This window comes from Artibeus jamaicensis, unplaced genomic scaffold (genome assembly GCF_021234435.1).
Source record: "Artibeus jamaicensis isolate MK-2021 breed Jamaican fruit bat unplaced genomic scaffold, CSHL_Jam_final scaffold_916, whole genome shotgun sequence".
Classification (NCBI taxonomy): Eukaryota; Metazoa; Chordata; class Mammalia; order Chiroptera; family Phyllostomidae; genus Artibeus; species Artibeus jamaicensis.
Window position 1 is genome coordinate 25052873 of NW_026522059.1, and position 15489 is coordinate 25068361.

General features: G+C 37.6%; 1 protein-coding gene across 1 annotated transcript in view; it reads right to left on the reverse strand.

Annotated features, from left to right (window-relative positions):
* Positions 1-333: 333 nt before the first annotated feature.
* Positions 334-15489, reverse strand: part of DCAF13 (DDB1 and CUL4 associated factor 13) — a 30915-nt gene continuing 15759 nt past the window's right edge. Inside the window, exons 6-11 of the mRNA XM_037133404.2 lie at positions 13183-13260; positions 11009-11091; positions 8912-9076; positions 4129-4264; positions 2454-2617; positions 334-1234 (exon numbers count right to left, since the gene is read on the reverse strand). Coding sequence (XP_036989299.2) covers positions 1147-1234; positions 2454-2617; positions 4129-4264; positions 8912-9076; positions 11009-11091; positions 13183-13260 — 714 coding nt within the window. The 3' untranslated portion in view covers positions 334-1146. The remainder of the gene's footprint in view (positions 1235-2453; positions 2618-4128; positions 4265-8911; positions 9077-11008; positions 11092-13182; positions 13261-15489) is intronic.

Genomic DNA, 15489 nt, shown 5'->3' on the forward strand with positions numbered 1-15489 from the left:
CAGAATAATCCAAGTTTAAGAAGTAAACACCAAAGAGTTGAAGTAGCTGGTGTAACCCACCCTGACTCTATCCTCCTCCCACCCTCCAGATTCAGATCTTTATCATCCCTGTGCACCCCTTATGTTTATTACAAATACATTATTCTTAAATAACATTTTTCTTTGGGTTTTAAAAAAATGTCTTTACTTAAACTTGCCTAAAATTTAGGTTTATAAATATTTATAAGAGTTTACTAAGCTGATGATTTAAAAAATGAAAAACAAACCCAACCTATGTCACATAGAACAATTTACAACTTACTGAGATTGAAGAGAAATTATTTAGCAGAAATGGTTACAATGCTGAGAAAATGATGTTTTATTATTGACTTGACCATAAGTTATCATTTATGAAAGGTACATAAATGCAAGGACTCTTTGAAGTCTCAAAAAACCAAATATAAAGCACAGAAAATGTATCTGATTGAAAAACGTACAGACATAATTTTTCTACGTTACATGAAATCCTAGGAAGAATCACTGCAATAATTCCTCAATATTAAAGGTAACACAAGAGATGTTTGATCTTGTATGTCAATTTAACTGTACAGTGTCTACAATAACAGATCAGAGCTTAAGTACATTTATAATTTCTAACAGTAAAAATAAGTTTGCAAAACCTCTGTATACTTCGATGAAATTAGAAAGTAGATCGAGGATAAAATGCTGTACAGCCTTACCAACCAGGCCACCTTTTAAAGATAATTTTTCAGGGTAGCTAAAAGGAACAACAAAGGCTTACACATATAAAACTAAACTGTTACAGTAGAGCCGGTACAGCTGGCCCTTGAAGAATGTGGGGGTCAGGGTGCCCGCCCTCTGAACAGCTGAAAATCCGTGTAACTTCAGTCAGCCCTCTACGGTCATGGATTCCCAACCTTTGACAGAAAATACTATTTCAATCCTTTTTGGTTCAATCTATAGATGCACACCTGGAAATACAAAGGGCCAACTGTTTATTTACTGGGGAAAAAACCCTGCATTTAAGTGAATCTGGCCAGTTCAAATCTGTGGTGTTAAAGGATTAACTGCATTTTTTCTGTAGAATTTGCAAATCGCAACGTATCAAACAAGCACAAGTGAGCACTGGCAGGAACACACCAAACATTACTTCACGACGGCCACTATGTGTTTCTTCTTCTCCGACACGATCGGCACGGACCCGGGCTTGCTGTGTTTGAGGCGATTCACTTCCCTAGAGTAAGACAAAACACACAGAAAAATAAGCGAGTTTACGAGAAATCATCTTAAGAAAACTAAAAAAAAAAAAAAAAAAAAAAAAATGACAAGGCATTTTCTTTCACTGGAAAACTACTCACTGAAATAGAAAAGTTTCCACAATGAGATTAGTTAAAAAATAAAAGAAAAAAAAAACCCTTTTGTTAATCTACTTACTTACTACTTCTCTTATTACAAATCAGTGTCCTTTGTAAGTTAAAAAATGTGCTACAGTTGAGAAAATATTTAAAAGGGACTCAACCCCAACATCTATTCAAACAATAGCAAAAATAATAACCATTTGTATAGTATAACTTTAAAAAAATAGCTCCATTTTAGAATTCCTGTAATGCTTTGCATGAATCCAAGACCTGCAAGGACCATTCCACAGGGGAAGCAGTCCTGGTGCTTTAGAGTCACAACTGTTAGATCCGAATGCTATGATGAAGCAGGTTAGAAAAGTTTTTATTTAAGAAATGTGCGCTATGAGTTCTTTGCACATAATACCTCTAAACTCTAGCTACATCAGAAAGAGGGTGGGGGGAGAATGGGGAAAAGGTACCAGGCATAAGAAGCATAAATGGCAAGCACAAAACAGACAGGAACAGTTAAGAATAGTATAGATGGAGAAGCCAGAGAACTTATATGTATGACCCATGGACATGAACGAAGGGGGGGTACTGATGGGAGGGCTGCAGGGCAGAGGGGAATAAAGGGGAGAAAAAATGGGACAACTGTAATAGCATAATCAATAAAAGATAGTTTAAAAATAAAATAAAAAATAAAGAATTTTTTAAAGCATTATCTATTTATAATAGTCCCTCTAGTATGAGCAGAAAGCATTTTTTTATTTTGATAAAAATAATTTTCACTGTCTTTTTTTTCATTGTCTGTTCTTTAAACATAGTCTCAAAAACAGGTATTAGAAATTCTCAAAATCTGAGGGTGGAAGCAAGGGAGGGAGGTGCGTTTAGAGGGGCTTGGGGGAAGGGGTGGGGAGAAAATACACACAAGTGTGATTGAACCACAATAAAATAATTGAAAAAAAAAAAAGAAAATTAGAAAAAAACATCAAAGTATAATAGCACATGAACTATTCCTTTGAAAGGCAGGTTCTGGTTTGTTTCTGGTGACATGGGAAGGAGGGGACAGTCAGGGAAAGGTACTGAGGTAGAGTCAAATGGCCCAAAACACACTTTCGCCTCCGAGCTTCTTTCATGATGCGCTGTTCTTGAATCTGACTGTAGATGGATTTTGGTAGATGTCTGTGACGTGAGATACGTTTTATATGAGGATGATGCTGAAATTTTTCCTTCAACTTCTGGTTATAATCTTTGGCTGCCTTTTCTCGTGATGTAAGCTGAAAAAAAAACACATTTTGATATTTTAATGAACGGTGTGTTCTTTGTTTTGCTTCAGTATAAACAAAGCTAGAAGGACCCCAAATTTCCCCCCAAAACTACACTTTTATGACATGCAAGGTAATTCTACCCTCTGCAAGGTCCGACAGCAGTACCAGCCCTGCAGGCCCTGACTTTGCATTCGGGTAGCACGCCTATAATGCAAGCAGACACCAGCAAGGAACGCAGCTGTGCCGAGGGGAGCAGGCCTATGTGGACACTGAGCTGGACCCTCTCCCTGGGCACAAATAACATAGAGAACCACCTAAATTAAACAATTTTTTTATTTTTGTAGAAATAAGTACTGAAACAGAAGAGATTAAGCGTTCAATGATAACAAACTCACAACTATCAACAACTGAACCTAAAAAACACCCCAACAGCAAACCAAGCAAACAACTAGACCAGGAACAGAAGCACAGAAATGGAGATGACACGGAGGGTTATCAGCAGGGAGTGGGAGGGGGAAAATGGGGGAAGCAAGGTACAGGGAATAAGAAGCATAATTGGTAGGTACAAAATAGATGGGTGGCGGGGTGCATTAAGAACAGTATAGGAACTACAGAAGCCAAAGAACTTATATATATGACCCATGGATATAAACTAAGGGGGTGGGACTGAGGGGGATAAAAAGGAGAAAAAAATGGGACAACTGTAAGAGCATAATCAATAAAATATACTAAGAAAAGAGAAAAGATTAAGTGTTCAATTTGGTAATAACTAGCCTTGGTTAAACAATGTGAAGGATGGTAAGATTTAGAGGAACATTTAATGATGAAGTGAAACCAGGGCAGAGAATAATACTTAGCAATCATTAAAGCTAAAATAGAATTGCCTTTAATTACTGCTTATCATCTCGTGATTTTCTACCAAGGCTAAGCAGAAAATAAATCACCCTTAACCTTTCCTTCTTAAACTTAACGTTTCTGATATAAACACTCCGTATGTTTCTTAGATAAAACATGAGACATGTAGGAAAACATCAAGAACAAAACAAAAAGAGCCATCACTCCACAACCTAGAGACAGCAGGCCAATGACATTTCTTACATTTTCATTGAATCTTTTTGAAGTCTGAAGTTTTCTGTATTTTTTTCAAGTGTTCACTGTGTCTTTAATATGAAAAGATCCCACAGAAAACTGCAGCCTTTAATCTGCCTGATTGACATTCAAAGAAACAGGTGTTCTCAGTTCTGAGCTTCAGAAAGTTGCTACATCTCGCTCCACCCCGAGGGAGGTGCAAGGAATCAAGAAGGCTCAAATTACTATCAAACATCTGAATTAATAAAGGCTTCTGAAGGTGCCTTCGACAGGAAAGAAAATCTCAGTACAGCCTTGTGTGTTTTGGTGTTAACATTTCTTTCTATCACAACTATGCCATTTCATAAAAATACCTAAAACACTTCAAATAAGTTCTCTTTACAATATAATGAAATCCAATAAAACAACATAAAAGAAAATGGGTCTCTTACCACACCCAGTTTTTCAGCAGCGTTAGCCTTCCAGAGACGAATGTTCATTTCATCAGACCCACACATGATGTACCTGCTGTCGGAAGTCCACCTGACACAGATGACATGCTGCATCCGCTTGGTGTGGTACACTTCCCTGGGGAACAGGAATTCCGTTAAAACCGTTAGGATTCGGGCACACATTTTCTTGAACCACTCCTACCAAATATCAGAAAACCACTGTTGAGTCCTAAGAAAGTATAAGAGAAGTTAAAATTCCTTTTAATGTACTTTTATTGAACCAAACTAAAAAGATTCTATGCCATATTCTGGGTAATTAAAAATTATTCCTGTCCTCAGAGAAGTTACAATCTAGTAAGAAAAATACAAACAAACAAAGCAAAACTAGACGCCCAGAAAAGTAACTAAAGGCATATAACAAGGCATATTATACATGTAAAATATGTTGACGCTGAAGATTTTGTAACAGTAAGATATGGATTGTTTTTAATAAGCCTCCATCCACCCTCCAAATCAATTCTGGTCAACCATCACCCTTTCCTTTTTAAATTTTACAGGAAAACAAGATAAATGCAAAGGAATTCAAGGAACACATCCTGATATGTTGATCCTAGTATCTGATTTTTGTTTTGGCCAAATTGTTTAAAAAGTTTAATTAATTGAAGTGAGAGATGATTTAACATGTGTGAAATGAAAGGGAGGGCTACAGAAGTGTCTGATGAGCTGATGTAAGAATCATTTAATAAAAGAGAGGTCAAATACCAGACCTATTTGGAAAGGCTGTGAAACATGCTAAGTGAATTCACAAAAGATACTATATTGGGAAGTGCGAAGAAGAGCATTAAAAAACAAGTAAAAGACAAGGCCAGAAAAAAATAAAAAGATGAGACTTCTGGAGAAGTAAATTTTCCATATCTGGATTAAAAATGATTCAAAATGCAGACTAGTTGAGAGAAAGGAAATAAGGTCAGCACGCTGCACAGTAAAAGAAAACCTATACACAATGACCGAATCAGCATTATTGAGACAAAAGCATCTCTGAGTGCATCTAGTCTTTTACACTGTTTCTAAGAGATATGTTTTGAATGAATTCTTGAATGAATTACTTCCAAAAGTGGGGCAATGGTTAGGAAGAACAACCTATTAAGATGAAAACAGATGAGACAGAATGCTTATTCTTGTCCTCCCAGTGCTCTGCTTTTACAAGACTCAATTCTTACATACAATCTCTACACATTTAAGAGACCCCCTTTTTTCCCCACAGCCATGTAATGAACTTAAATATTAGGAAATTCAATCAGGCATTAGTACCCATTAAAAATAACCTGTTCATATATTAGACCAGTCAAATCCAATGGTTAGTCACTTAACCAACTTAGAATCCTCCTTACTGGTGAACTGCAGAGTTTTAAATTTCTAGGCATGTTTTTGCTTGCACATAGGACAGAAACTAGTTACTCCATGTGAATACAACTGATTTAATCTTGGTTGCTTAGTTATTAATATTGATTTAACTGTACTTTTAAAAACAACCTACTCAAAATTTACTTGAAAAGTACACTTTAACAATTTTAAGGTCATTCAAAGGAAAATACTTTTAAGAAGCAGATCAAAGCATTGCCTGTGTCACTGATGTTTGTAACAATAGGGAACTATGCAGACCACAGAGAAACAAACTAGAAGCAGCTTTCAAGCAAATGAAGGCAAAGGTCAGAGGGAACACCATTTATATCTACACCCAACAGGAAGTAGGCATATTATAAAACCTCCAATGACACCAGCCGACAGTTCCCTGAAAATGGGGTGTCAAACACATCATGTCATATAATTTTAGAATAACCTGAGCTCTTCAGCGAGATCTGCATTTAGTTGTCCACATTAGCTCTGGAAGAACTCTGACTGAATTTATCTACTAGGCCCTTGGGATTATAGGTGCCTAAACAATCCCATTTCTTACTTTTTCTTTGTTTCTTTACTATTTTGTCTTGTGTGTGTGTACTTATTCATTCTGTTGAAAAAATACTGTCCTACTCCCTTTGGAGGTTCTGGTGTGAAGAAATGATGAAAAGCCACATTCTCTTGATTCTTAATATTTTCCAGAACATTTATTTTAATATTTATTGATTATCAATATTTACCGATTCTTAATATTTTCTGAGAAGAAATGTAAACTATTAGCCCTGCCTTGGGTCTGACTGAATAATCCCAATAACTATTCATGACAGTTTGAATGATACCAAGTCAGTTGCAACAGCCATATAGAAACCAATACCAGTTGTTCTACAATGAAGATGATGGAATGAAGATTTGGGAAGGGAATGAATATCAAAGTCACCAAACACTCCAATCAGTATGCTTTTGACTTAATCTGATACACAGTGTTAATGACAATTATTTGCTGGCAATCAGTGACGATACATTGTGCTTTAGGAATCCACATGGCTTTTTCAGACTGAAGAGGAGAAAAATGCAACTATGTAAGTAAAAACACCAAAGAGAGAGAAGTAGATTGGCTACAAGGAGAAAAGGTGCGGAAGAACTGCTCCATTCTCAGGAGGAGAGTCTGAAAGACCTTTCGGTTTTGGTGAACACAGGGCTGGGACTAGGGGAGGCAAGTGAGCTGCCTGTAGTGCAAACTCTGAAAGAGGCCCCCGATTCTGCACCCCAGGCACCTCACTCCGAGGCACCGAGTACCGGCCCTGATGGAACAGAAAGACACCGAGTCAGAGGAAGGACACAAGAGGCCTTTGAAAATGAACAGCATTTTTCAGAAGGTTCAGAAACCTTCAGCACTATAGGAACTAGGCTAGTTATGATTAATAATTAAAATCCTTGTCACTACATTAAAATGGTAAGATTTCTCTACCCTGTTGTTGTTACAACAGCAAACTAAACATTCTCTGGATTTATTTTTATTTTTTAAATTTTTAAATAGATTTTATTTATTTATGTTTAGAGGGGAAGGGAAGGAGAGAGGGAGAGAAATATCAATGTATGGTTGCCCCTCGTGTATCCCCTGCTGGGAACTGGCCTGCAACCCAGGCATATACCCTGACTGGGAATCGAACCGCGATCCTTTGGTTTGCAGGCCCACACTCAATCCACTGAGTGACACCAGCCAGGGCCTAGACTTATTTTTTAAGTGAAGGAAGGATCCAAGAGAAATCCTCTGCTACCATCGATTTTTGTGAAGCCAGGTATACTGTGTCACCAGCTGCACACTGATGTCCTCGAGCAGGGATCTTCCTCTCCCACCTTCACTATCCAGGCTCTTTCTTATCCCTGATTCTACCCATTTTTCACCTTCCTTTTCTATTATCTCCAATCATGCCCTGTTATCTTTCACCAAGGCCACTTCTCCCCACTGAACCATTGTAATTCCACCAAGTAAAATCAAGTCATTCACTAAACCACGCACACACACGTATATACATGTATCTATTGTGTGTATTTTTATTGCATTATAGAGAAAATATTTAGATTTCCTTTTTAAATTTCCAGGTTATTAATATGATTATATTAAAACGGAGCTGGTCATACCTTCAAGCATGAGTGACACCACTATAATCCTTTAATTATCATAATTTTTTATGGGTAAATTTCCTCCACTTTATACTTGGATTTGCTTTGTTTCCAGGAACACACATACGACCTTATTAAGGATTAAGAAGAAAGTGTATAAAAGTGCCGTGTAAACCAAGAGGCTTTTACACAGGGGTGGGCTTTACAGTCAGCCTATAAAGCAAGAACCGAGGGCAGGCAAAAGTACCCTTAAAACCCTTTACAGTTTTCTGTAACCTACCTCCATACAAAAATATGTAACACAATACAGATGTATAATTGTGCACCACAGTTAGTAACGTATAATATACACTAGAGAGCCAAGCCATACAAAACACATCTTCGACACTGGAATCGCATTCACTGCGCTGACAGAAGAGAGGCCCGCGGAGCACCACACAGCTGAGAACTCCTACTGCCCGCCCCCTGGCGATTCCAGGGAGCAGACCTACTAAGTGGGACAGAGGGAGAATGGTCCTGAGGACCAATATGCTGCTCTTCTGTATTTTTAGCTCAGTGTATAAAAGCCGAATTTGAATAAATAACAATAACAAAATGTAGGGTATCATTATTAATTGCTTTAAAACTGTATCAAAGAGAACTTACCTAAGCTATTAATTAGCAAATTAATTTTTTTTCAAAGTTTAATATTTTGGTACAATGATGGATGTATGTCATTTTATATATTTGTTCAAACCCAGAGAATAAACTACACCAAGACTGACCCCTAAGGTAAACTACGGATTTAGTTTTGGGGTGACTGATGCATCAATGTTGGTTCATCCTTGGTTAACAAATGTGCCATTCCGGTGAGTGATGCTGAGAATGGGGGAGAAGCTAGGGATGGGTCGGGGAGGGGGTATATGGGAAATCTGTCACCTTCTTCTCAATTTTGTTATGAGCCTAAAACTGCTATAAAATAAAGTCCTTATTTTAAAAAGTTTACTAAATAGTTCTAAAATAAAAGGCTTTGCCCTAAGGCAAACACTAAAATTCCACATCAACAAATTATGAGTACAATATCCTGTTTAATGAAAGGAACTGCCCAGCAGGCTGATGTTTCGCCCACAGATGATACAGTGCAAGTTGATACCCAAGTCAAAACACCAAAGTGTGAGCCCCACCATATACACACAACCCAATGACCTTTCAACGAAGATAAACAATGACCAAGGCCAGGAAAAAGGAAATAAAAACAAATGGTTTACTGGCAGTACCGTACCTGCTTCTACTTTTGTTCACGGGGAAGATTCGAATAGACTTATCAAAGCTGGCGGACACGAACTCTTTCCCGGTGGGAGAGTAGTCCACGTCCAGCACGGCAGACACGTGGTCCATGTGCACCATCACGGGGCTGTCCAGCGCACGCATGTCGAACGTATACAGGCTGCAAAAGGATTTTTAATCATTAGATACAAACTCCCGTAACGCGGCATAGGCAGTACTGAGGGACACCAGTGCGGGTGACCCTCAGAGCTAAATGATGCACATCTAAAGAAATAGCTCAATTCTTCACACAGCAAGTAAGAGAGAGGGAAAAACACCAACTGTTTTATTACTCCTTAAGATTACACTTACACACTTTTATCCTTATAAACACCTTGTAGAAAACAGGAATTTCAAACAAGTACAGAATACAAAACTTATCTTTATTTCCACCACCCAAAGTCAGCACAGTATAATTATTTCTAATCTTTTTACCATAAAAATTAAATGTATACTTTTAATAAAACTGAGATATTATATAAAGCTCTGTATTCTGATATTTCACACAGCATATTATAAACATTTAACCATTAAATAATCTTTGGAACTATTTTAATGGTTGCATATTTGAACGTGTTAAAATAATGTATAATTTGTTTCAATTCATTTATTAATAAGTAATTCTTAAATGAAATGCCAATACTTGAATTTTTGTCACTTAATCTTTGGCTGAATGAGATGATTTCAATTAAGTCTGTACAGATTCCTGTAAACAGAAATATTAAGACCAGCGGCATGAACATTTTTGAGGCTTTTGAGTTGACAACTGATTTTTAACAAAGTTGCACTAATTTATACTCCTATCAGTGATACATAAGAGTGAGCACAGGTTTTCAAAGAGTGTACAAATATTAGAAAACTACACTTTACACACAATTGGTAAGAACAATAGCTGCATGACTGGCAATGTTTAAAAACTGTTCGTGAACAACTGAAAGAATAACAAGTGCTTCAAATGAGCGGACACATACAATGGACGACAGCAATGCAGTGTCCCTGTGGCGAGTTCCTAACATCACAACACTTCCAGACACAGAGTCATGAGCAGAAGTTGAAGAAGAAACAGGATATCCACATATTTCAAAGTTATCTCCCCAAATATGTATCAATTACCTAAGGGAAAAATAGCAACTTTATAGCAGAGGAACCTGGCAGATGCCACCTTAAGTGATCCAGGCTAACATCACCAGTAATGAGACATACTGTCATCATGTAACACTGACTCAATGCACCAAGAAGGGCACATCAGTTTTGTGGTAGTCTTACCAAAAATGCATCATAATGAGAAACATCAGTTAGCCCAAATTAAAGGCAGTCTACAAAATAACAAGTAAGTTCTTTTCAAAAGAACTCAGGTCATGAAAGACAAGGTCAGACTGAGGAATAATCAAAGACTGGGCAGACTAAGGACACAAAGCAATCAAATGTAACAAGGGATCCTGCACTGGATCCTAGAACAGAAAAGAACATTAGACTGGGGACAGAATAAAGTCTGTACTTTAGTTAATAGTACTGTACCAATGCTAGTAAATACCATGAGTATCAGCTACCTGAAGAGCTACAGATTTTGTAAGCAGATGTTTTTAGTTTCTACTGAAACATGTATGGTTCAGTCACTATACAGTCTCTAGCAGAGATCAGCCAACTCTCTCTGTAAAGGGCAGATAAACACTTTGGGCCCTGTGAGCCATACAGTCTCTGTTGCAACTGCTCAGCTCAGGCACGACAGCACAAAAGCAGCCACGGTCAGTACACAACTGCGTGTGGCTGTATTACAACAAACCTTTACAAAAACAGGCAGCAGACAGGATTTGGTCCCAGGTCATAGCTGACAATTCCTTGTCTGTTATCACTTTGAAAACAGAATACTTTTCTAATGATGCTCATCTTCGACTTGGGAAACTGCTTTGTGTGAGTGTGGGTGTGTGTATTCCAGCGAAACAAATGACAGTTTTCTCACATATATGAAGAAATTTTACATAGGAAACACATTTCATTAAACATACAACTGAGACATTTCTGACAGAAATAAGCTTTAAGGAGGGAAACTTACTTGTAATCTTCATTTGCTGCAGTGAAAATGAAAGCTTCCATAGGGTTCCAACAAAGTGTATTTGTTCTCATATCTAAGATGACCTGAGAAAAGAAGCATACACTAACCTATTACTATGAAGTCAACTCCCTCTAAAATAAATAAATTTCCCACTTCATTTCCTTTCCTTTTTTGTCACTGATTCAAGAAAATATTTAGTAAGTACCTATTATGTGCTCAGTGCAACATGAGAAGAAATCAATTAATAATTGCTTTCTGAACACACAGGCAGGGTGGTCAATAGTGAAAAATACAAAAATATTTAATACATAGTCCCCTGACCTCAAATAACTTATAGTATAATCAGAAAAATAAGACATATGTAAAAAAGTTAAAATATAAACAATGAAGCAGTAATTATGAAATCAGAGGCAAAATGGAAAGTGAGCTTAGAGTTAAAAGAGAGAAGTTTCAAAAGACAAGCATGACTGGAGCTGACCTGTGAAGAACCAGTATATTACAAAGCTTCTCAACAAGAACATTTTGGGCAGGACAACCTTTGGTGGCGTGCAACTGTCCACTCTAGGACTCTAGTTTAGCCTCCCAGGCACCTACCTATTAAATGCCAGTAGCAGTCTCTAAAATGCCCCTCCCACATTTCCAAAATACAGCTGGTGAGAGAGTGAAATCTGATTGAGAACTACTACATTTGGGAGAGAAAAGATGAAAGAAACACTGACAGTCTAGTAGACAGAACAAAGAAGTAACAGAAAGTGGCATTTCTGCATTCCTCAAGGGGACCTGCCTGTGACAACCTCTATTTATATGTCTCCTTATGACTAAAACAGTTAAATAAATGGAATACACACTGGGACCAGGTTTGGGAGGCCTTGAGAGCCAGGCTACAGCTCTTTTCTTCAACCTAAAAGTATTGGACCACCATTTACAAATGGAAAATGCAGGGGCAGGAGGGTGGTGGTGCAGAAATTACTTATTAAACTAGTACTTTATGTTGGCATTCCGCTAAAGTCCCATGTTTTATTCTCACCAATGTGCTGCAAGGTTGTTATTAATATCACCATTTTACAGGAGAAACACAGATTAAGTTATCCACTTAAAGTTTAAAACCAAAGTTCACGTAGTACCCTTCCTACTGTATGACATGAATGAGTAAAATGATAAAAGTGGCATTTTGAAAAGGTACCATTTAACATATTTATGAAGTTCAGACTTCAATGAATATACTCTATTTCCTTTAAGATTTTATTTATTTCTTTTTTAGAGAGGGGAAGAGAAGCAGACAGGGAAAGAAACATCAATGTGTGGTTGCCTCTTGCATGCCCCCTACTGGGGACCTGGCCCACAACCCAGGCATGTGCCGTGACTGGGAATCACACCAGAGACTCTTTGATTCGCAGGCTGGTGCTCAACCAGAGCCACACCTGCCAGGGTGAATATACGCTACTTCTAAGATTTCTAAATTTCTTAGATGTTATAATATGATTTGGGAACAACAAAAATAATAAAAGCTTTTTTTTTTTTTTACATGTGGACTCTTTGACAATGACCTCGTGGTACATCAATGATGTCTATCTAGCCCTTCCTGTATGCTCACCATTCTTCTATTAGCACTCCTCTTTACCAACAATATTTCTCTCCTTTCAGAGTTAGCCTAAGGTTGTATTAGCTTTGATAGGGGACTCCTGGAATGACTGCTTAGTACTGTTGGGAAATCTGTCACTTTGAACAAGACAGTGTTTGTCTAAACAAAATGCCAAATTAGTACCTGTCAGCACATAACTGAAAAAATAAAGCTGGTTATGTAAAGTAGTTACAAAAATTTCTGGAATACTTTATGTGCTGTATGATGATCATGGGCCTGAAGTGAAGGGATGCAATACTTCTAATTAAAGAACTTTCAATTTAGTGAGTACTAACTAGATTCCTAAAACTGGCATATGGGAGCCACAGAGCTGACTAGGATCCAGTACCAAGTGTAAATGCAGGTCTCTAAAAAGTAATAGGGAGCTGAGACAATGTCACTGTGATCACTTTGTAAATTTATATGTTCCAATAACATCTCTATAAAAAAATTTGTTTTAACTCTGAAGAAGCATTTGCTCCATATTCTGTTACTCAATCTACCAAGGAATGCATTAACAACAGAGTAGAGCAGAAGACACACTGATACTCACCTTTTTCAGAGGAGTAGCTTGCCTCATATCATATAGTACTATATTCCGGTCAGAAGCACAGCTTCCCAAGAGAAATGTCTAGAAATAAGTACAACAATCACCAGTTAAAGCCAGACTTGGCAGCAAACCATGCCTGTTCAGTGAATAAGTGATTTAATTACCCTTAATGTTTACATTTATGACGCAAAGTTATAGCCTTCAAGTCCATTTTAAGAGAATACAATAAATCACTCATAATCTCAACAACTAAATATTTTCCCTGTTAAGTCCCCATTTGTTTTAGATGCCAATGATGACAGTATACAGATAATTCTGTACTCTATAACAGAACATATTTTACTTATCCATCTTCAACTTACATCTGTTTTCTGTTTTTCAGTATTATAAATAACACTTGAATAAACACTTTCATACACTCAGCTCTTCTCTTTCTATGGCTAAAATTTCAGTAGTGGTATTACTGAATCAAAAAAACATTTAAAAAATCACTGCTTTTGGTATTTAGGGCTAATTGTTAACCAGAGAATTGTCCAGCATACACTGTGATGTGGGAATTTGTCAACTTTACTGCAACTGGTTTTAGGTAGTGTCATTTAAAAGTTAATATCTACATGACAATATTTTCTAATTTTATAAATTATTACTTTTATTAGTAGTTAAACATGTCCTCAGGGAATATTAACTGTAAAAATTAGGCCTGTCTTTTGTTTAATTGTCTCACAATGTTTCAAATATTTATTTCTAAGTCAGTTATAAATGTGAAAGGCACTTACATAACCCTCAGTGTTTAGTGAAAAGAAGCCCTCTGGCTACAGTGGAGCCTTGAACTCTACTTTGTACAGCCATTCCTCCTCACTCAGGATTCCTGACACTAATTAACTCTTGGCTTCTGCCTACCAGTTACTTCCTATCGCAAATGTAAGAGGAACAAGACTTATTTACTAAGTATCTATATGGCCAGCTCCTATACGCAGGTGTGCAAAGTTCAAATAAAACATCATCATGATCTCCAAAACTCTTCTTTTAAATCACTTCCTCTCTGAAACTTTCTCCTAGTTAGTGACTCCTCTCAACCTTTCTTGGTGTTTCATCACATCACCTCAAGGTCTGATCAGTTTCCATTTCTAGATATAAAGACTTTGATGTAAGCAAAGCAAAAATTCCACCTGGACTGAAAACTGACCCCCACACTGTAAAATGTGGCAATGCTTCATATAAACACTTGGCTTTATTAGAATTCTAGGCTCCAATATTTTAACCGAAAATGTATGATTAATAACTAGAGGCGGCAAATACACTCCATTTGTGCACAGCGACATGCCCTTTCCATTAAGTTTAACACAGGATGAGACGTGCACACCATGTACTTCTACCACTACGTCCGTTCATAAGGTTACAAAAATAAAACCACACACACAGCTGAACAAATACAGTGATCACCCAGGCAAATTTGAAAAACATGGTTGTCAGGTCATCGCTAATGATTACCATTTTAGAATGGCCCCACCAGTTCTCCTGACACAGATGTTCACCAAAACACAGAAACAGAAGATCTTCCCTCGGAGGAGAAATCAGTATCTGTCTCCCTTCTGTTCTTTTAAAAATTTTTAAATTTATTGATTTGAGAGAAACACTGATCCATTGCTCCACTTATTTATGCATTCACTGGTTGCTTCTTACATGTGCCCTGACCAGGGGTCGAACCCGCATCCTTGGTGCACGGGGACAACGCTCGACCAACTCAGCCCCCAGCCAGGGGCTGTTTTTTGTTTTTTAAATAGCAATAACATCACCATGCTAAACTTGAACAGCACCTCCTAAAGACATTCACATACATTATCACACTTTACACTCACAACAAACCTAGGAAGTGAACTGAAAGATATAATTAATCTTATTTTAAAAACAAAGAAACAAATGTAGAGAAACAGTCTGGACTGTATAAGGTCAAAGGCACGCTGGCAGTAGGTTATACACTAGGGGCAGGAAGAGTATCCTCTGACTGACTTCCAGCAGCACTACAAGGTCAAGCGCACATCACAAGGCGGCACCTCATGTGCCAATACAGTACACAATTTTACACCCTGCCGCTTTGACTTCGCCCTTCTACCCTCCCTCTTGTCAGCGTGGGACGCCCAGAGTATAGAACCTGCACATCAGGATTTTTCTCTCACACTACCTAACACGATAATTTCCCGATAACTTCTAAAATCAGCTTACACGTGCCGCAATTTCCTTTTCTTTCTACAGGAAAAAGCATCTCTACTGGAGTCTTCTGGGCAATGAGTTCACCTCTAGTTACACATT